This window comes from Nyctereutes procyonoides, unplaced genomic scaffold, assembly GCF_905146905.1.
Source record: "Nyctereutes procyonoides isolate TBG_1078 unplaced genomic scaffold, NYPRO_anot_genome, whole genome shotgun sequence".
Taxonomy (NCBI): domain Eukaryota; kingdom Metazoa; phylum Chordata; class Mammalia; order Carnivora; family Canidae; genus Nyctereutes; species Nyctereutes procyonoides.
This window is the reverse complement of record NW_026575136.1, coordinates 1,484,517-1,505,606: the sequence shown is the minus strand read 5'-3', so window position 1 is coordinate 1,505,606 and position 21,090 is coordinate 1,484,517. Positions and strand designations below refer to the sequence as shown.

Genomic DNA, 21,090 nt, shown 5'->3' with positions numbered 1-21,090 from the left:
ACACCACATACACACCCATAGAGAAGCCTATATTGGTACCTGCATATAGGTTTAAAGCATATTGGATCACATTCTCATTGAAGTATTCAGACTTCACTCTGGGGCTCCACTGACAAAGGGAATGTGGAAAATATAAGCAGTAAAAAACCTCTCAAAACTGTTTAAGTATTTGTTAATTTATAAATTCATAAAAGGAAATGGAATCAATGCAATTGTTCTCTGACCAGACTTTCAGATCCAGGGAGCCAGCCATCATGTATCTTTACATTGCCTGCTTTAAACAATAGTTCTTCTGTGGCCCTGACTATGGTCACTAGATTAAATGAAAATTATGGTTTTGATGGCTCTGGACAGTTTGAATATGACCAGACAAACAATGCAAAGTATGTATGTAGAGGACAGTGAAAAAGGAAATGCAAGAATAATGAGCAATAAAGAATATACCTGTTTAACGTTAAATAGTTCATTAAGTAAAATATCTGAGCAATTTAGAGGAACATTCCCATAAACTCCAATGCACCGTAGACATATAAATATAGTAACAGTAGTATAAGAAGTCACTCTGAGCTTATAGCATGTTATTTGAATAATATGACTGGTTTGGTTTCCACCTGGGCATTATTTCTTTTAAGTAGGAACTGAATTTTCAAGACTTATGCATAATTGTTGGCAAGGAATGGTCTTCCAGAGCTGACATCTACAAGGGACTGGCCTAAGTTATACTACGAAGGATGGGGCTCAATGTCACTAACCTTGATTTGATGGTGGTCCTTTCTGATGTGCACTGATCAATTAGGTTATTGAATACAGTGTTTCCACTTTTAAGTATTTCTTCCTATGAATTTATTCTTAAGCTTTTGGTGCCTGCTACTTAATATTAGTAGCATATACTAGCAGATGACAAAATAAAAAGAAGCAAGGGGATCCTAGCAAAAACCTCATTAATAGCTGGTCATGTCAATCTATTAATCAATTTTTATCACATATGTTTCTGGTTAAGGCAATTTATTGTATAATACCTTTTGTCATTGCAAAAGTATTCCTTGTTAGGAAGGGAGGGACTAAGTTACTTAAGTGAATATAATGTGCTATGATACAGTGGTGATACAGCATATTCTTGCTTAGTTCTTTTTCCTTCCTTACCCTTCTTGCTTTGTGGCCCCCTTCTCCTGAGAGCATCTGTTCTTCCCACCACCCTCAAATAAATCACTTCAACAAGAATCTCAATCTTAGACTCTGCTTTAGACACAGTTATTACTATTCTCACTTCATAAACTGAAGCTCAAAGAGTTAAATATTTTTTTGCAAGATCACCCAGCTAGCAGGATTGGAACAAAGATCTGTATTACTCCAAAAGCATGTGCTTCTCAAAGGTTTTCATCTGATCCAAGTCAGGCATCAGATGTTATGCTGTAATTGTCAGACTACTTGGATAAGTCTGAGATATGTACTTAGTCTACTCTGCAATAAATGTATTGTCTGGGGATGCCTGGGTGGCTCAGCGGTTGAGTGTCTGCCTTTGGCTCAGGGTGTGATCCTGGAGACCCGGGATCGAGTCCCACATCAGGCTCCCAGCATGAAGCCTCCTTCTCCCTCTGCCTCTGTTTATGCTTCTCTCTCTATGTGTGTTTTTCATGAATGAATAAATAAAATCTTTTAAAAAATGTGTTGTCTGTATTAATACATTTCCTATTTTCTTTTAGTAAAAAAAAGTAATTATAGTACTAATATCTTCCACTCTGATAGCTCTTTATTGTTTTGGGTACTTGTCAGTAAATTTCTGAAAGCAGTGGAAGGTTACAGTGTCTAAAATGTTCAGTTGATTTCATGGGGCTCTTTAGACTGGAATCTACTATTTAATTCTCTTGAAAATATCACTTTGAGGTGCCTGGCTGGCTTTGTTGGTAGGGTGTTTGACTCTTGATTTTGGTGTTGTGAGTTTGAGCTCCAAGTGTGGTGTGGGGTTTACTTAAAAAAACAACAAAAAAGTACTGCCTAGATTTTTTTTTAATCAAAGTAAGTATAAACATTGTTTTAAATATACTCTGGTGAAGGTGGATTTGGGATCAATGTTGTTCTCTAACGTAACAGAGTAGGAAAAAAATTTGGCCCTGATCTGCAACCTAAAGACTGATCTTTGGCCTATGGTTAGCATTGCTACAGATGGAAGACATGGTAACAGTTCTGCATTCAGAGCTATGGTCCAAGAGTTTCCCCTATAGAGGGATTCCTTGGTCTATCTGAAAATTGCTGCAGGCACCCAGATATCTGTCATCCTAGAGAACACTCAATCAGGCAAGATAAAGGTTCCATAAGCCTTTCATAGTAAAGTAGGCTAGTCCGAACCCTGACTATCTATCTAGGAGTGAGGTCAGCTAAGTAAGAAATAACAAGATCATAGTTTTAGAGATCAAGACAGACAATGGTATCATGCATTAGGACAGAAGATTAGGCACCTTTGACTTTGCTTGGAAATACAGAGCTCCAGACTTTGTAGTGTTGTAGTGAGCGGCTCTGGGCCACTCACTTCCCATTCTACTCACAACAATCACATGTCAGTCCCATTAAAAGCTAACAAAACTTGATAGACCACTGTAAAAACCTATACATAGCAGAAATATCTCAATAAGGAGCTTCCCATGTGATGCAAGGGCAGAGAGAGTGATTCTGGCCGTCCTGCAGCTACAGTGTCCATCAGAGTCAAACGTTTCCCTGGTAGCATTGTCTCCTTGCAGCTACATCCCAACTGATGGACTAGATAATATGCAACATTATTGATTATGAAATAAGTATACATTTAGGAGGCTTAAAAATCTGAGGGACTTCTTAAAATCTTTACCACCCTTTGTGTTCCAATCTGAGATCCATTTTGTCTTATTTTTTAAAATATCTATAAGTTATGAGAATTTTTACAAAAGTGATACACAGGGCCATGGACATAGCATATACATACACAAGTACAGTGTCAGATTCAAAGGGGCAAAGTGGAACAAAGGGGGCTTTGGAGACACCTGAACCCAGGTTTGACTCTTTCCTTGGTAACTGACAAGCTACATGACTTTGAGCAGGTTACCTGTTTATCACCTTACCTGTAAAGTTCTGCCTATGCCTACACTTTGTAGTGTTGTTGTAACAAGTTCCTAAAACACTCCTGGCTATTAACATCTGTGTCTTTGACCAACAGATGTTAAAACTAAATTATTGTAACATTTCATCAGTTTACAGATAAAAAGTAGTGCAAGTGAGTTCTGCAAAGCCTCGTTCAAAGTCTTACAACTTGCCATTGGAAAAGCCAGCTTGACAGCTCAGATCTTCTGGTTTCCTGTTCAGTCTTTTGTGTTCCCCATTCTGCCATTCTAATAATTTAGCTTCTTATTCTCTTGTCATAGGAACTAATTGCTTGATATAAGAAATATGTTTGAAGTGTTATAACTGTTGGCCTGTGCCTGATAAAGGATACCACACTGGAAACACAGACACTAAAAATGACAGTTATACAGACACTAAAAATGACGGTTACTAGCTTACCTTTGCTAAAAAATAATAATAATAATAAGCAAAATCACAAAGTTGTGGTACTTTGGAGTTAATACAAAATTATTTTTTCATTACAGGCTAGAGTTGACAGAAAAATTATATGCCAACTGGGAAACAAAGAATCAGGCTGGATTACATAATATAGAAATTATAAACTCATATACATTGAATTCAAAATATGAAATAGGAAAGAAATCATAGTTTGGGATTAATAACATTCTTAGAGTGTTATCAGTTAAATAATAATCATGAATAATTCATGATATGCTAAATTTAGGGAGTTCTACATTCCATTGAACTGATGAAAATTCAACAAAGAACATGACTAATCCAAATATTAAGCTCTTCTATTACAAGCTTTGATCTTTGAAATCTATCTAAAAAAGATCCCTTAGTGGAAGCTTAGAATCAGTCTCTCTCTAACGTGAAATAAATTGGATTCGAACTGTTCTGACCTTGAAATCTTTAACACAATTAGAAAGTATATGCCAAGCATCAGGTGTACATTAAAGAGGCAATCCAGACACTTGGAAAATAAAGGAAGAGCTCATTTCAAAATCTCTTCCCAGATCAATGTAGTTCTGTGGATCTGATGGCGAAGTATGGCTTGTGAGGGAGCATCTGAGACATCTAGCACAGCACCATTTGCCTGACAGGAGCAAATTTATAAACTGAGACAACTGTGTGAACTTTTTTGCCTTTGATAAAGAAGTCAGCCGAGAGCCGCAGGTGCTGGAGTCAGACTCCCGTGCAACTTGCTTGCCCACTTTAATGCGACTAAATAAACTATCTCTTCTCATGATTTCTGTCCCATTGCCACCACCAGTTGAAAAAATGAAAGCGGCTCATACAAAAGACAGCCGCTGGCACACTGTCTCAGAAGGGAGAAGGTACAGATGCTTTTCAATGATAGTTTCCAATCCTTTCAGCTCCAGAGTTTGGTCTCTTTTAAGAAACACATTCATCTGTGCCATACATTTTTGCTTTTGATTATCACTGTTTGCTTATTGCTTTTAGGTCGTGCTGCACGAGGATTAAGGCATGATCTAAATACACAATTCTCTCATTTTGGACACATTACTATCTGCCCATGGCAGGGGTAGGTGATGATCAGAAAAGAGTGGTGCTCTTAAGACTGGGGCTGCAACTGGGGAGAAGTTTGGGAGCCGTGGGGTATAATGTAATGTAAGCACAAAGGTTCCCTCAGCAATATCGGAGGGTGGGTGTTTAAACATTCTATGGCTATGTGTCCTATTCTCTTTGTACAGTTCAATTTATTTAAGACTGAAATAGGGCACAAATATAATTAGAAAAATACTTAGTTTTAGGTTTTTGTCTGTAGGTCCTGATAGCCTTGCATGTTAGAGGTAGTCAGAAAATGCTTGTGAAGTTGAGTAAGAGCACTATCCCACTATCCCCCACTCCTGTGTAACATACTTGATCTCCTTATGCTCCATCGCATGATCTGTTTTGGTTTTCTCTTGGACATTGGCCATTTTTGTGTTTATTTTCTTGGTTATTTGCTATCTGTCTTGTCATCACCATCCAATTTTCTACTGGAATATTTGTTTAATGAAGTCAAGGGACTCTGTTTGCCTGGGGTCCTTTCTCTTCCCTACAGTGTGGCCTCAGCTGTTGGGAGAATGCCCAACACTCTGAAAGCATCCGATGAATATTTGTAAAACATATGAATACACTTCTACAATCCTGTCTTCGAGAACAGATGTCTAAATAGCACGGTTACCATATAATTTATTTTTCACATTGCCACTTTTGACAATGAAAGAAGAGACTGTAGGTGCCAGGATAACAGGTAAAAAAATTCAATCTTTGTTGGATGAGTAAAAGGAACATGGAATACACACTCATTTAGATCACTGGAGGGTCTGACAGATATCAGGATTATGGAATAATACCTTGAATTAAAATTTTATGTATTTAAAATTCAAATAAATTTTAATTTTAAAATATGCTTTATTATTTAAAAATTATTTTAAAAGTATTTTATTATTACATCTAACAATTCAGAAGATCGAGACATCTAAAGGTCAAGAAAGGATTCCCAAGAAGATATCCTAATAAACCCTTAGAAATTGGCTAGAGGTGGTTTATAACTAGTGTTACATTGAATGCCAAGGGATACTACTTATTTGACTTCCAAATGTTTTATGCAACTTGATTTCTCCAAGTAGTTAACTTTTCTTCCTCAGTCCCAGTGGTATGTTAGTTCACAAAATTACTTCCTTAGGAAACCCTTGATTGTTTCTCTTTATTATTCTGAGGCTTAGAAAAGGTGAATTTAAGTTCAAACTCTAATTACCTAAAATTCTCCAATAGTGGGATTCAGATATGGAAAGGTTTTTCTTTTGTTTTTGTCTTTCTAACAAACGGGCTGTTGCATCCACAGTACTAACAGAGCTGTTTGAAAAATTAAAGTAATACCTGAACACTAAACCTACAGTTAAGGCTCTTATTTTTAAAGGTAGTATATTAGCATAACACAGAGATATGTCGAGTTTCACTGACTTTATACAGTGGCAGAATTTGGACTGCCAGGCAAAAATAATAATAAACAGATATGTCGCCTTTGCATTGAACACAGTCTTGTCCTAAGTAATGGTACTTATGAATATGCACTTAGTTAGAAGGTGAGGAAAACTGGCAGGGGTTGGCTGCCTTTGGGTTTGTGATACAGTCTGTAGGCTCGTCCCCTTTGAGTTTTCCCTATGATCCAGAACCACATGAGCAATGACAGATATTAATTGAAATTCCTCCTATGTGTCAGGTACTGTGCTCATGGAAACTGGGGGGATTTACCCACAAAGAACCCAAACAAGGTCTTTGGCCCCTCAGGTATACAGAGTTACCTGTGATTAATTGTGATTCAATTTGGGTATGAGAAGAGAGTAACAGGAGGCAGCAGTGAGGTGATGGTAAGATGTTCCACCTAAGGAAAAGTAGCACACACTCAAGGGTGTGAATGAAATACACTGTATTAGAACAGAGAGAGCCAATGTGCCAATGGAGGGTGATGGAGATAGAGAGACAGGCATGGGTGAGATCCTACACGTCCTTGTGGACCACATTTACAGTACAGACTTCATCCTTTCTCTACTTTTCCATGCTACCCTTTACCACTATAAAAGTCACACTCCCCAGAAGCCCATGAGGACAAGACTGCAGTGTTTATAGCTGTAGAATAGCCAGGGTGAGTCATTGCTGGACAGAGGAACAACCAGTTCTGACAAAAGACATCACTAGTATGAAAAACACCTCTCATTTGTATGAGTCTGTAGTGAACTCATCAACATAAAATATTACCTGTTTGCTTGTTTACCATCTGTTGTCCTACAACTATATAGTAAACTCCATGAGAAAAGGACAAGTGTCTACCTCCCATCCACTGCTGCATCCCTAACACACTGAACTAGAACTAGCACATGGGTATTTGTTTAATGGCTAAATGACTCTTAAGTTAATAGGAAAACAATTGTTCAAATTTGAGTTTTTAAAATACACTTAGGCTGTTATTGTAATATATAGATTTTAAGTGGGGTGAAAGGATGAGAAATGATATTGGGAGACAGAGGGACTAAGTCTATAGAATTTTCCTTGAAAGATCCTAGGGAGTCTCTAATGACCCTTTCTACTATTGAGGGCTAAGAAGATGGAGATGGAAATTGACATACAATAAAAACCCATGATGTGTCAATTACTGTGCTAGGTGTTCATATACTTTGTATCATTTGATTCTCAAACTAAAAACACCTCCAGTGTGCATGAATTCTATTTTATAGATAAAGAAACTGAGAATCAGATTAAGTAATTTGCCTAAACAGCTGCAACTTGAACCTAGATTTACCCAACTTTAAAGTGGATGCCCAACTGGAAACTATAACATGCTATTGATCAGAACATTTGAGGAGCAGTAGTTCAATAACTGAAATCTTGAGATTTACCATTTGGTTTCCTGAGGTTCCTTATAGGCTCTCAGCTGTGCAGGAAATGGCATGTCATTATTGGACATTGTGACTCCCATATTTTCATTGTGAGTGATGTTCTTTGCAGAAGTCATTTTCAGTTTCCTTAGGCCCATTTTCCTCATACAAATCCTGACTACTGCTTTCATCGCTACCCTCTCCAAAATCTGAGAGCTAAGTTCACAGAAGAACCCCTTTTCCATGCTGCATCCTGCCCCAGTTCCTTAGATAATCCCAACTGAGGCAGATAATTATCTGCAACCCCAGCACACTTATTTGGGAGAGGCTGAGAAATGCATCTATGTCCTAGTGCCAATGGTCCAGTCACTTCTAGAAACCTGCTCCCAAATATTTTTGTTTGGCAATCAGATCCAGGTCTCGGTATACTCTCCTCCCAATCCTGATTCCATGATTCTTGCAATTTACAATTCTTCCTTTCTTCTCCCCTGTTTAGTGCCTAGCCATACAACAAGATTTTACCCTAGGACCCTCCTCCAGTAACTGACTACTACCTTGGGATAAATTAGAACTCTTTTTCAGAACCAGAGTTCTATCCTAAACCATAGGTTCCAATTATTTTCTTGTTGTGCTCTCTTCTATGGACAAAGTCTTAATCCTTACTTGAGGCTGATGCTGGAGTGCCATCTATATATCCATTTGCCAAGCTTCTGAGTATCATTTGCCTTTCATTCCTTACCATTGCATATCATTTTCCCACTGGGATCCTGGGAACTTGTGGTAATGGTTGCTATCTGTTCACCACAGATTTATAATCCTTTTCCTCCATAGTGTAACACTATTGCTGAGAAGTGACTGGATATCTAGAAGCTGCATTTGCTGCCCAATCATCTTGCATTGAGCTGGGAACATGGGACTAAATTTTGTATAATATAGATGGAAGGGATGTATGCTACTTCCAAACTGTCCCATAAAAACCTGCATGGAGCCAACTGGATGGCACCCTCCAGAGAAAATTGGTCATGTTAAAGTGATAGACCCTCCATCAGCCTGTGTCCTTGACTGACTTTTTAAAGTGCAAACAACCCCTCCTTTTATGTGAGTGAAAAATTAGTCTCTAGTCTAGGATATTAAGCTATTGTGACTTGGGGGTTTCCCTGACACAGGATCCAGCTATACTTATATAATACATACTTCTTCCAAAAACCATGGAGGCCATTTTTTTTTTTTTTTTTTTTTTTTTTTTTTTTTTTTTTTAGAGAGCTCAGGGGGCAAAGGGAGAAGAAGAGAATTTAAGCAGGCTCCACACCCAGCGCAGAGCCTGAGGCAGGGTTCCATCTCACAAGCCTGATATCATGACTTCAGATGAAATCAAGAGTCAGATGCTTAGCCAACTGAGCCACCCAGGAGCCCCAAACTTATAACCTTTCGAACAAACACTGTCCTACTGGGCTAGCAGCTCCTCTAGTGTCTGCCACTGTGACCAGGTCAGTTTTGCAACCTCTACTTAGACATAAAGGACTGATACAAGATCAAGTTCTATCTTGCTTCCCCTCTGGGTCAGCTTCATATTCCCTCTACTGGCCAACCTTATGCCCATTTGTCAAGCTATGACATAGAGAAAGATAGTTAGAAACCAAACTATGGGGGTGCCTGGTGGCTCAGTCGGTTAAGTGACCAACTCTTGATCTCAGGGTTGTGAGTTCAAGACTCACGTTGGGCTCCACACTGGGCATGGAGCCTATTTAAAAAAATTAAATTGGGATGCCTGGGTGGCTCAACAGTTGGGTGTCTGCCTTTGGCTCAGGGTGTGATACTGGAGTCCTGGGATCAAGTCCTGCATGGGGCTCCCTGCATGGAGCCTGCTTCTCCTTCTGCCTGTGTCTCTGCCTCTCTCTCTTTCTCTCTCCCTCTGTCTCATGAATAAATAAATAAAATCTTTTTTAAAATTTTAAATTAAAAAAATTAATAAAAAAAATAAAAACCAAACTGTTTGGTAGGAACAAACATGGGGAAACCAAATACCTCCATGGCCACAAGTCTTTGAACATTCTGTCCAAGCTGTCCATCCTGAGAGCTGACAGTTGACCACACATTCCACCAGGCAGTGAATGCTCACTTTCTGGGGTTTCTCCAAGTTACGCTGCAGATGGAAATAAAATATGATTTTACTGCAGAAATCATATCACTGTCAAATCAAGTCACTATCCTTTCATGAGAAAAACTTTATTCTCTGCCCTTTAATCCATGATAATAATCTTTCTACATTTTGTATGGAAAAATATCCTTTCTTATATAAATTGATGGCAGTCCTAGGAAATGGTTGTCCTAACTTCACAAAATAGAAGTTTGTTGGCCCAACTTTCTTTCTTTTTAATCCTCAACTATAGAATAGAGCTGTAATTAGGGTACTGGGAAAGTAGGCAGTTATGTGACACAGAAATCTGTCCTCACTTAGCAAACACAGAAACAGGAGGATGCCTCAGTGTTAAATTCAGCTACTTTGCACTTCTGGATGGGCCAGTAGTACATAGAGAGCTCCAAATTAACAGCTAGCCAGGCTAAAAAAAGTAAATAAGAATAAAAGCAGAATCAACAACCCAAATATACTCATTAAAAAGACCTATTAGGTTGAAAATATAACCATACTCTAAATCATGAGAAAAATTGATGACCTGGTTTATTTTTCTCTTGCCCTCTCTTAAACCAGCATGTAGCCAAAATCTATAGATTTTTCTAATGGCCAAATAGAAGAGATCTTAGCGAAATAAAATAAATCATCTAAGAAACACAGAAAGAATAATGAAAAACTGCTACAGAAATCACAGACTGTGCACTTATTGAAGAGGACTCTGACATTCAACACGTGCTAAATGTTAGCAATGTTCACACCAAGCTAAAATGAATGATTATAGCATGATTATCTGCTGCATGGGCAAGAGTGGAATTACCACATAGGATCTTCAATCCATTTGAGATATAGGGATATTCCAGGTAGGTTAATACTTTGGGACTTCTTTAAACTAATATTTTTAAAATATTCATTGAACATATGGTATTTTGAAAGCAGGGAAACTGATTTTTCTATTAATGAATAGTTCATATCTTACTTTGTATCAGAGGAAAGATTTATTACATACACCAAATGTAATAAGATTTTCAATGTATTTGGAGTCGCAGTAGATTGGGGATTTATTTTTCCTAAAGCAGACAACTTCATGGTGGGTCAGATTAAATGAAATGTTAAAATAAAGCGCTGACACTTGGTGGGCATAACTCTGCACTTTCTTATCTGGTTTTAGAGTATTTCACCGAATGGGATGTCCAATTTCAGATGGCCTGGTCCCAGGGTTGTTGTTTATCTGAACCAGCTGTACGACTGGTTCAGAGAGCCATGTTTTTAAAATATTTAATAGGAGAATACTTAAGTCAGGATAGGTGAGGAAAGTTTGTTTTTTATTTTAATTCCACTTGTGGACTCTACCTGTGTCAGGAGAAACGGGACCGATTTTCATTTTGCCAATTTGTTTAAGAAGCTTCTGTGGAAACCTGAGTTAACTGACCCCGTATTTTCAAATTAGTCCAAAGACCATGTTGGTGATTCTTCTAGTGTGATAGCATGTGGTCATCTTTATTTCTATTATTTATATTTATTCTATTCTGTCCCCACAGAGGTTTTTCTCTGTTAGGAAGGAAATGCAAATTCTTTGGAACATGTTTGACTACAGCTTTTGCCCAAAGTCTACACAGTTTATCACAGGAAAAAAAGGAACAATAACATGAAAAAAAATTCAGAACTCATTAATTGGAACTTGGTAGGGAGGCATTTTAACTTAGATTGAGAAGAAAAATACAACTGTGCTGTTTACCTAGTGATCATTTGCTAAGAAAATGAGCAGCATATTCCTGTAGCAAGTGTCAGTGTTCATCTTAAAGGAAAGGCACAGTGTTCATGTATGCAAATGAATTACTGGCCTAATACAGAGTCCTATCTAAATATTAAAGTCACCTGCTGTGAATAATTTGTTAGCAAGCAAGTACATCTATATAAGTTCTTGAAAGTAATAAAAATAATTTTTTAATGACTCCACTTAGTGCAAAAGGATTTTTCATTTTGACCAAGTTCCTAGTCATTTTGACTAAATTCAAACTAATAAAGCATAACTGCGCTATACCAGTTAGCTCTCACTCTAACGGAACCTAAGCTTCAAGAAGCTTCCAGAAGGAATCAGAGCTTGTTTATATCAAGCATCAAGGCTGCAGACTAATATTAAGATACACACAGCTCTGAGTGTGAGATACAAATATAGACAAATTACCTGCTCACACTGGTCCACACCAACTGGCTTGCCGTCACTGCGTACACAGCTCAAAAGGCGCGTCCTGACGCCTTGTCCACAGGTGGCATTTTCACTCAGCTGGCATGTGCTCCACTCTACAGGTATAGGATCACCACAATGAATTTCAGAATTATGGTCATGTGAGCAAAAGACAGCAAACCTTTGATTATTTGCATTGGTGAGGAAGGACAGTGTATACATAATCCTAAAATCATTCCCAGGTGGCTTCAAAAAGCACCCCACAATTCTTTAATTGCAAAACAAATAAACAAACAAATAAAAGTGAATTACGTTCCTAAATTTGCGTTCTAAAAGTAAAAAGCTGAATGGTTTGTTAAAGACCATGTCACTGTCAACTGAAGAGGGAAAGACACTAACCAGGATGGAAAGGAAAACTAGTTTGGAATCATCTGTTTGCTGGGGATAACAGAGAAAAGGAACCCAGAAACAATGCTCCCCTTTGACGTAAGCTGAAAATATTTTCAAGGATTAAATCCAATCATCTAAACCATTCCATATGTTCAGTACCATGGACCTAAGACAGGTGCCTCGGAAAGGACAGAGAGAGGGATGCCTGGGTGGCTCAGCAGTTGAGTGTCTGCCTTTGGGTCAGGGCGTGATCCTGGAGTCCTGGGATCGAGTCCCACTTCAGGCTCCTTACAGGGAGCCTGCTTCTCCCTCTGCCTGTGTCTCTGCCTCTCTCTTTCTGTGTCTCTCATGAATAAATAAATAAATAAATAAAATCTTTAAAAAAATAAAGAAAGAAAGAAAGAAAATAAAAGAAAGAATGAACGAACAGAGAAAGACCTTAGAACCACATATTTATTACAGAAAATCTAATTTTTTCAAATTATTCTCTCATGAGGGAAGATTTTATAGATTTGGAGAGTTGCATTACAAACTAGACAACTGGGAGTTTGAACAAATTATCCCATAACTAATCTGACTCTTAAAAAAAAAAACACCTCTTACTTTTGGTGTAGAGTGTTCTATGATGATAAACATTGAGAATCTCTTTGAAGACATGTTTCATGTTGGATAAGTGATCTGTGATGTAACAGGAATAGTAAACACATAAAATAACTATATTATTTTATTTATTTGAGAGAGAGAGGGAGAGAGAATGCATGTGAGGGCAAGTACTTGTGTGCTAGTGGAGGAAGGGCAGAGGGAGGGAGAGAAGCAGTCTCCCTGCTGAGCCCCCCCCCCCCACAGGGCTTTATCTCGTGACCCCAAGATCACAACCTCAGAGGAAATCAAAAGTTGGTCACTTAACTGACTGTGCTACCCAGGAGCCCCATAAAAATCAGCATTTTACAGATATGTTCTTCCAGGAAAGCAAATTGTACTGTATTTCTAAAAAAATTACTATGAAAATCAAGGATCTGAAGTACCTTTAACTAGACAAAAAGGTCAATACACTAGATCATCTTTCATCAATAAAGACAATCAAATTACCCCCTAGAATTCACTATGAAGTTTTCTATGTGAGAAATCTCAGTGGTGCCACTGTGACCTCAGTAGGGAATTGAAGAGGTTATTGCCTGGCCTCTGCAGGCATGTGATAGTTTGGTTGTCAGCACCGAATTCAATTATGAGACTTAACATGGTTCTACATTTGGTGGCATTTTGTATATCGGCTACTGCAGGGAATGGCAGGTTGCAAGTCAATGAAACTAAACAGTCTGTGGTATTACGCACTGTGGTAAACAGAAAAACCCTGAGCAGTGGCTGAATAATGAAGTGTATGGGATTTCCTGGTGCCTCTAAAATATCCCTGTCCACTCAGGTCTACCATTTATTCTCATTGAGAACCATAGAGCAAAGTACATCACAAGCCTGAATTTCTTGAAATAATAAGGGCCATGAAAGAGCTAAATGCTATGACAGCATGGCTACATTCTTCTCTAAATGGTAAATTATGCCCTGCTGCTTATTTTTCTTGTTTCAGTTTATCATGGCTTAATTCAATTCTATTCTGAAACTTTGCCAAGTCTTTCTAAGTATCTTGGAATTCAGAGATTCCAGGTGGCTTTTCTGAACCTACATGTCAAAAGTGGGCATTTCTTTTGTGAAGGGACACTGGAAATGTCAAATCCTCAGCCTTTCCGTGCAATACACTCTCACATCCTGTCAGACCTTAATCCCAAGAATGAAAACATACACACACATTCTCCCATTAGTCAGTGTGCAGGGGAAATGGCACGGCTGTGGATTTCAACTGTACCTGTTAGATTGTACTGGAACTGGAAGCAATTTTCATTGAGGAGGCAAGGCCGCACCTGTGAGTCTTCAGCACATGTCCTTGAATTCAGTGGGGGCCTTAGCAGATGGCGGGTTCTTCTCTGCATTGAGTGAGGATCACATGACTATGAAAATAAAACAGCAGGCCAAGTTAGAATGGACCCAGACTTAGTTGGTAAATTATATATGATTATCTGTATAATAACATATCACAGCTATAGGGAAAAGCCAACTGAGAATGTTAAACATAGTGTTTAGAAAATAAAACCATTTTGTGATTCAGTAGAAATTATTTTTTGTTTGTTTTGCCCTCCTGACAGCTTTTTCTTTTTCTATGCTACGGTGAAGGCTACATTTCCATCTCCCACATAGAATTAGGCACATAGAGACTATTTTCATCAATTAAACATACTCTGTGCTCCACACTCTGTGAATGTTTAAATAAATGAAAAAAAAGAAGACCATGTCCCTGTGCCTCAGATAGTCTAGCCCAATAGAAATAATCACACAGAACATTTTAATGAGAAAATCATTTTTAAAACCCTAGAACAGGTATATAGAGATAATTATAAAATCAATATTGAAAATATACCAGAACTTTCTCTTATTTGAGAGGTCTGATCCACAGGGGATGAGCCACTGCACATAATATTGCCCTTTTAGCAAAACAAATATATAAATGTGAACTTCAAAGGTCTCTTGCAAATATCACTTTGCCCAAGGGTCCTCTTACAGCCCAGTTCATATAAGGCCCTTGAGCCAGGTAAACCTCCCTGCCATATTTCATCCAGCCCCTCTACCCATGGTGAACCTTCCAGCCCCCCATCACCCACTAGAATAATCTTTCAACTGTCCTAATTCCTCCCCTTCCTCCCCTTCAGAACTCTAATCAAGGCTTCATCACAGACACTCTTTCTTTTGATAAAGATAAATTCTTCTCCTCCTTCCTGAGAAACTCTCCACCCATGCTCAGGAATTACTCTATAAGATCTGTTTCTGAACATATGCTACACCTGCCTTAATAGTATTATTAAATACTGTCACCCTTTCTTTATTACCCTGGCTCCTTCCTTTACCTATAAACTCTTTGAGGGCATGATAGATCATGATTTCTACTTCCATGTCAATCTCTAAAAATCTTGGTATGTATTTGATACAATAATTGTTTGATAGATATCAAGTATGGTCACAACAACACAATTCCAGACCCCCAAAGAGGCACATAGATGCTTAAACCACAGGAGAAATAAAAAGTCTCTGAATTAAGGTCATCAAATCATCATTTCTATATCGGGATGTTTCATTTATTTTTATTCCTTTACTTTTTCAGATTTTGTAGCAAGACCACAACCTGTAAACTGAATCTTGGCTGTTAATCAAGATGATAATGTTGGATTGCACTGAAATATGCAGAAAAAGCCCACAAAATTTTCTTCTAATTTTAAATGTTTGGAGCCACAGAAACACATTTTTTATCCATGTGACTTTATAGTTGTATAATCTGTCAATATTAGTAAACCAATTTTACATTTTAATTGTATTGAATTGTCTCTATATGATAAAGGGCCAACAAAACCAGGTAATTATACTTAATTATCTGCAAATGAATCCCATGCTAAATGCTTACCAATAATTTATTACAAGTTCACCAATTAATTTGATTATTTGTTCTCATAAGAAGGAATAAGAGCTTAAGTGATTTGCCAATGAAAGAACAACGAAGGTAAATAGGTAGATATCCCTGATTAGTGTTCAATTGATTTTCTACCTTATAAAAAAATCAATTGATGTTGGAACCAACTGACTGTTAGAATCTATATACCTGCTTAGTCTAAGCCATCAAAGCAATAAAGAAAGTAACACATGCACATATCAAATTGTTATGCTACCTTGAACAATTTACTTATATACTCTATATCATACTTAGCTCCTCATCTAAACCTGAGGGAGAAGAGGGGATAGGGACATAGGTGTAATTTGACATTTAAGAATTTCCTCACTCAGACCTCAATCTATCAGTCTCCGATTCTGCTGGATATGGTTTTAAAATATTCAGTTGAGCATAACCCATTGTTCATAGTCATGTAGACATTGGTAATTATTTTCTAGAAATTAATATATTGAAAACCAACACCGCAGCTAACCTCTTTACTAATTTTCTCTCTATGGAAATAGATAGGGGAAAGTGTGGGTGGCTGGACTCCACAAACACAATCCAACCTAATCTTAGGCAATATTTTTATGTTCCACTTAAAAAAAATGCCCTACCACTGCTAATGACTGATAGATAGGTTAATGTTTTATCCTTATTTATTTCTATTAGCTATTTATAGGAAGTTCATTAAGTAATGAATTTGTCACAAGGAAGGAGTGGGGCTAAATAAAAAAGAATGGTAAAGGATGCTTATGTCTGGATGATTTCTTTAGTGGATCAAGACTCGTCAAATACAAACCTGGATCTCCTCTCCTCTAGAGTATTGATATAAAGACACATTGTCAATTTCCTAAATGAAGAGAGAAAGTGATGTGCGGATAACTAACCCAAAGTCTACTTTAGACCAGTTTTATTATAAAGATCAAGGTTATATAGCTAAAGTTTATTTGCTAGGGAAAAAGATGACCAATAAGAACCAGTTAATCTCTGGTAAACAAGCCCCCTTTATGAGACTGGATTTTCTAGCTTATTACCTCTGAAATCCAGCACTTATCTTAAAGTTCAATCCTTCCTTATGACCTTTTGTTTTTATACCTTTTGTTCTCTCTAGCAATATGGCCTTTACCCTTGAGCCTGACCTGAATATTTGTATTCATCTGTAAAAATTATTTTTTAAAAAAGATTTTATTTATTTATTTGTGAGAGACACAGAGAGAGAGGCAGAGACATAGGCAGAGAGAGAAGTAGGCTCCCTGTAGGGAGCCTGATGCGGGACTCAATCCCAAAACCCTGGATCACACCATGAGCCAAAAGCAAACACTCAACCACTGAGCCACCCAGTGGCATTCCTTCATCTGTCAAAATTAATCAGATATCCACCTGAGAGCCTCAAGGTACTCCCTTGCACCATAAAATTAAACCTGAGTATAGGAGGATTTTGTATACTCTAAGAGCAGGTGACTGACTATAAGGAGTCCATGGAGAGGTTTTGGGTGTTGATGCAGTATGAGTTGAATGAACTCTTAACATTAACAACCAAAATTAACAACTGTCCTTTTCCAGACAGTTTCCTGCACTGAAAATAAGTGGTTGAGAGGAGTCCTAAATTGAGTAAAACAGGGAAACTAGCAATGAAGGAAAAGGAAGGACCAGTACATGAATGGGGAAGGAAACAAGATCCAGTAAACAGTACAAAGTAAGTTGCTATAATTCAGAACAAAAGAGGGAAAGAATAATTCAGTACAAAAGAGGGAAAGAATGAATAAGCCCTGGACCACGAAAATGACATTAGGGAAAAACAATCCTTAACTACATCCCCTCCTAAAAGTTTACAAAATTGTATTTTACACACAAAAAATAGGGTGCCTAGGTGGTTCAGTTGATTAGGTGACTCACTCTGGATTTTGGCTTAGGTCATGATCTCAGGGTCAAAAAATTGAGCCCCATCTCAGTCAGGCTCTGCACTGGGCATGGAGCCTGCTTAAGATTCTCCTTCTCTCTCTCCCCCTTTCTCTCCCTTCTCCCTTTCTTTCCCCAGGCTTCTAAAAAAAAAAAAGGCAAAGAAAATTATCAAATTCAAATCCCAAACAACAGTATTATGATAAAAGATAATAAAGGTCAAAATATAATCCCCCCCAAAAAAAACTATAGTAGAAAGACATGCATAAGAAAGTGGATGAAAGCCACTATTTCAAAGTGAACAAATCAGAATTTAGAAAATGGAACAAGATAAGAGCGATCATAAAGAAGAATTGGAAAAACATAGACTTTTAGTGATAGAACTCAACTCAGTAAATAGAAATAAAAGAAATGTCATTTTCAGAAATAAAGATAAAACTAGGAGAAATACAAGAATAAAATATACAGGGATCCCTGGGTGGCGCAGCGGTTTGGCGCCTGCCTTTGGCCCAGGGCGCGATCCTGGAGACCCGGGATCGAATCCCACATCGAGCTCCCAGTGCATGGAGCCTGCTTCTCCCTCTGCCTATGCCTATGTCTCTGCCTCTCTCTCTCTCTCTCTCTCCCTGTGTGACTATCATAAATAAAAAAAAAAAAGAATAAAATATACAAATTGTTTTTGTTCAAGAAAAACAAAAAGAAAAAATGAAATTAAAAAAAAACATTTAACAAGGGAGAACAGTTTTTGAGAAAAACTAGCAAAGAGAAAAGTCAGTCAAAACAGATGCCACATGCACATAAGATTTTATGAAGAAGAAAACCTAAGCAAGAGAACAGAACTGAAAAAAAGATTTAAAAATCTTTGAAAAAAGGAAAGACTCAAAACTACTTATTGAAAGGGCACTTCAGACTCACTGAGACATACCCTAGTAAAAGTATTAAGGTTTTTTAAAAAAAAAAAAAGAAGAAGAAGAAGAAAAGATTCTGTATCTGGGCAAGATACCAGGATGGTTTACAAAGGATAAAAAAAAAAAAAAGATTGGCCATTAGACTTTTGGACAAGAAACCTTAATACCATAAAAAATTCAGTTATTATAAAGATATATAAAGAAAACAACAAACATGACCCAAGGATTTTATATTCAGCAAAGCTGACTTTCAATTAAAAGACGATGCATAAACTGTTTACAATATGCAAGAACTCAGGGAATGATGTTTCCAGGAGTCTTTCCATAGGAATTTACTGGTTACTGAGTTTTAGACATCCAAAAGAACTGGGAAGACATTAATGCAAAGACATGTGGTGAGCCAACTTTACGTGCAGAATCTACATGAATAAATAGATAAAATTCAAATATAAATAATAAGAGCCAATGAAAAAAATTAACATTTTAAAGTACTCATGTTCGTGGTAGAAGTATTGTTACACTGAGAATGTTTTCTGTGTTACATGGAAGAAAAGAAAATGTGTAATTATGATACATTCTGTTTCTTTTAAATCCAGTGTCCTGGAAAAAGTGATTCTTAGTATAGAAAAAAGGAGATATAGATATAATGTAGAGTTTAAAAGAACTCCTATAGGTCATCAGTATGAACCCCTGAAGTTTATCATTTGAAATAATGATATATGTTTCAAACCTCTGCCTACTGAGGTGGCTTTGGGATACTTAATGAGTTTAATGAGATTAACAAATATAAGCATTCTAAATTCTTAAAAGAGTTGTGGATTTTGCAATTGCAAAGAACTCATCAATGTACTTCATACAGATAAAGAGTTTCATACAAAAAAGAATACTTACTATGATGTCATAGCAAATATGATCAGAAATTAAAATACCATAAACTAAAGTTACTGGTCAGTCAGAAGGGACAGAGGTTGGATTCCTGGGCCCTACACACACAGGCTCTGTTCCTTCCTATACTTTACTCCAGATTTGAGGAGTCTAACAAGGCATTTAATCCTATGTATAGCAGAATAGCCTCTTACAGCTTCTATTTGTCTTTTGAGGGATTAAAGGGATAACAGTGGATACAGAAATCATATTCTGGATGCTGTCTTAAAACCTAAATAGCAATAGGTAACATTTTAGAGTATGAACATTGACATTACATGGGGATTACTGCATAAAGCCCTTCAACTTCCTACTGATACAGGTATACTTCTAATATCCTTGTTTTTATAGATGATGAAATAGAAGTTCAAGGAATAGAACAATTTCATAGTAGGTGCTCAAGACAAGATTTTAATTGAGGGGGGCTAATTTGTTCTTCAGTATTTTCAGCTGTTCTACGTGTAAAATAGCAGTACTTGTCTAGTATGTTGAGGTGGGGACAGTGGGTAAAACAGTGCACCAGAGAGCTGTTCTGTGACTGTGATTATTGTGACTGCTATTTATTTTAACCTGGGAAGATTTTAGTATGGACAATGGTAATTAGAGATGGAAAAGGAGAGAGAGAGAACAGACACAAGGAACTATGGCTTATAAACTAATCGAAGAGCAAGAGAAGCCAGGCTGAAGAATGAGTCAAGCTAAGGACAGGACAGTGAATAAGCCTAGCTGCCTGTCTTTGAGGAGACCATGGTTCATGAAAGATGCTCAAAGTCTAGGGGCTGTTGCATCATATTTAGAGAGTTAATTGGAAAGAGGAGTGCCACACGTCTCAGTGTAATGAAACTGACAAGAGCAGGGGCAAAAGCTATCATATCATCAACATGAAATAATGTTCCTGGTAAAGCTTTGCTGGCCTACTGCTGGAGGAAGTTAGGATGACACATAAATATCTGGAGATTTTTGCTTAGCTAGGATGTTTGGGTGAAGATTTTATAATAGTCAGGGACATCCCCACATAGTCCTTCTGGTTGATATTTTACAATACTAAGGAATAGCGAAGGTACAAAGTTATAACCCAATCAGAGGCCCTGGAACAAATGAATGATGTATGTATGGCCTATCCAATCACCATTTATATGTATAAATGGTGTTACCTGTTTATATTATTATTGGTGCTTGGGAATGAAGAAAGAAGAATGACCAAACACAACTCAAAATAATGGCCTACATGCTTCAAAAATGTAAAAATCATGAAAAGAAAAGATTAAAGAGACCAAAGGTATATAAAGATTAAATGCAGTATGGTCTGGGTTTTGTAATCACAGGGCTATAGTGCTTGCATTGGCAGCACATATACTAAAATCAAAGGGTTATAAATGTTAGAAAGGACATTATTGGGACCATTGAGAACTTGGAAATCTGGCCCACAGATTAACTTCAAGTACTGCTAATAATATATTTCCTGAACTTGTTAACTATACTATGATTATGTTAGAGAATACCCTATACTTAGGGAATGCATACTGAATGGTCATATATATATATATATATATATATATATTATTTATATATATATAGATATATTTATAAAATATACATATTATACATAGCATATATTTATAAAATATACTTATTTTATAAATAGC

The 21,090-nt window shown here is 37.2% G+C and overlaps 1 protein-coding gene across 1 annotated transcript in view; it reads right to left on the bottom strand.

The window, feature by feature from the left end:
* LOC129495535 (thrombospondin type-1 domain-containing protein 7B) overlaps positions 1–21,090 on the bottom strand; it is a 741,731-nt gene that overhangs the window by 30,759 nt on the left and 689,882 nt on the right. The window contains exons 17-19 of the mRNA XM_055303120.1: positions 14,043–14,184; positions 11,795–11,910; positions 9,501–9,618 (exon numbers count right to left, since the gene is read on the bottom strand). Coding sequence (XP_055159095.1) covers positions 9,501–9,618; positions 11,795–11,910; positions 14,043–14,184 — 376 coding nt within the window. The remainder of the gene's footprint in view (positions 1–9,500; positions 9,619–11,794; positions 11,911–14,042; positions 14,185–21,090) is intronic.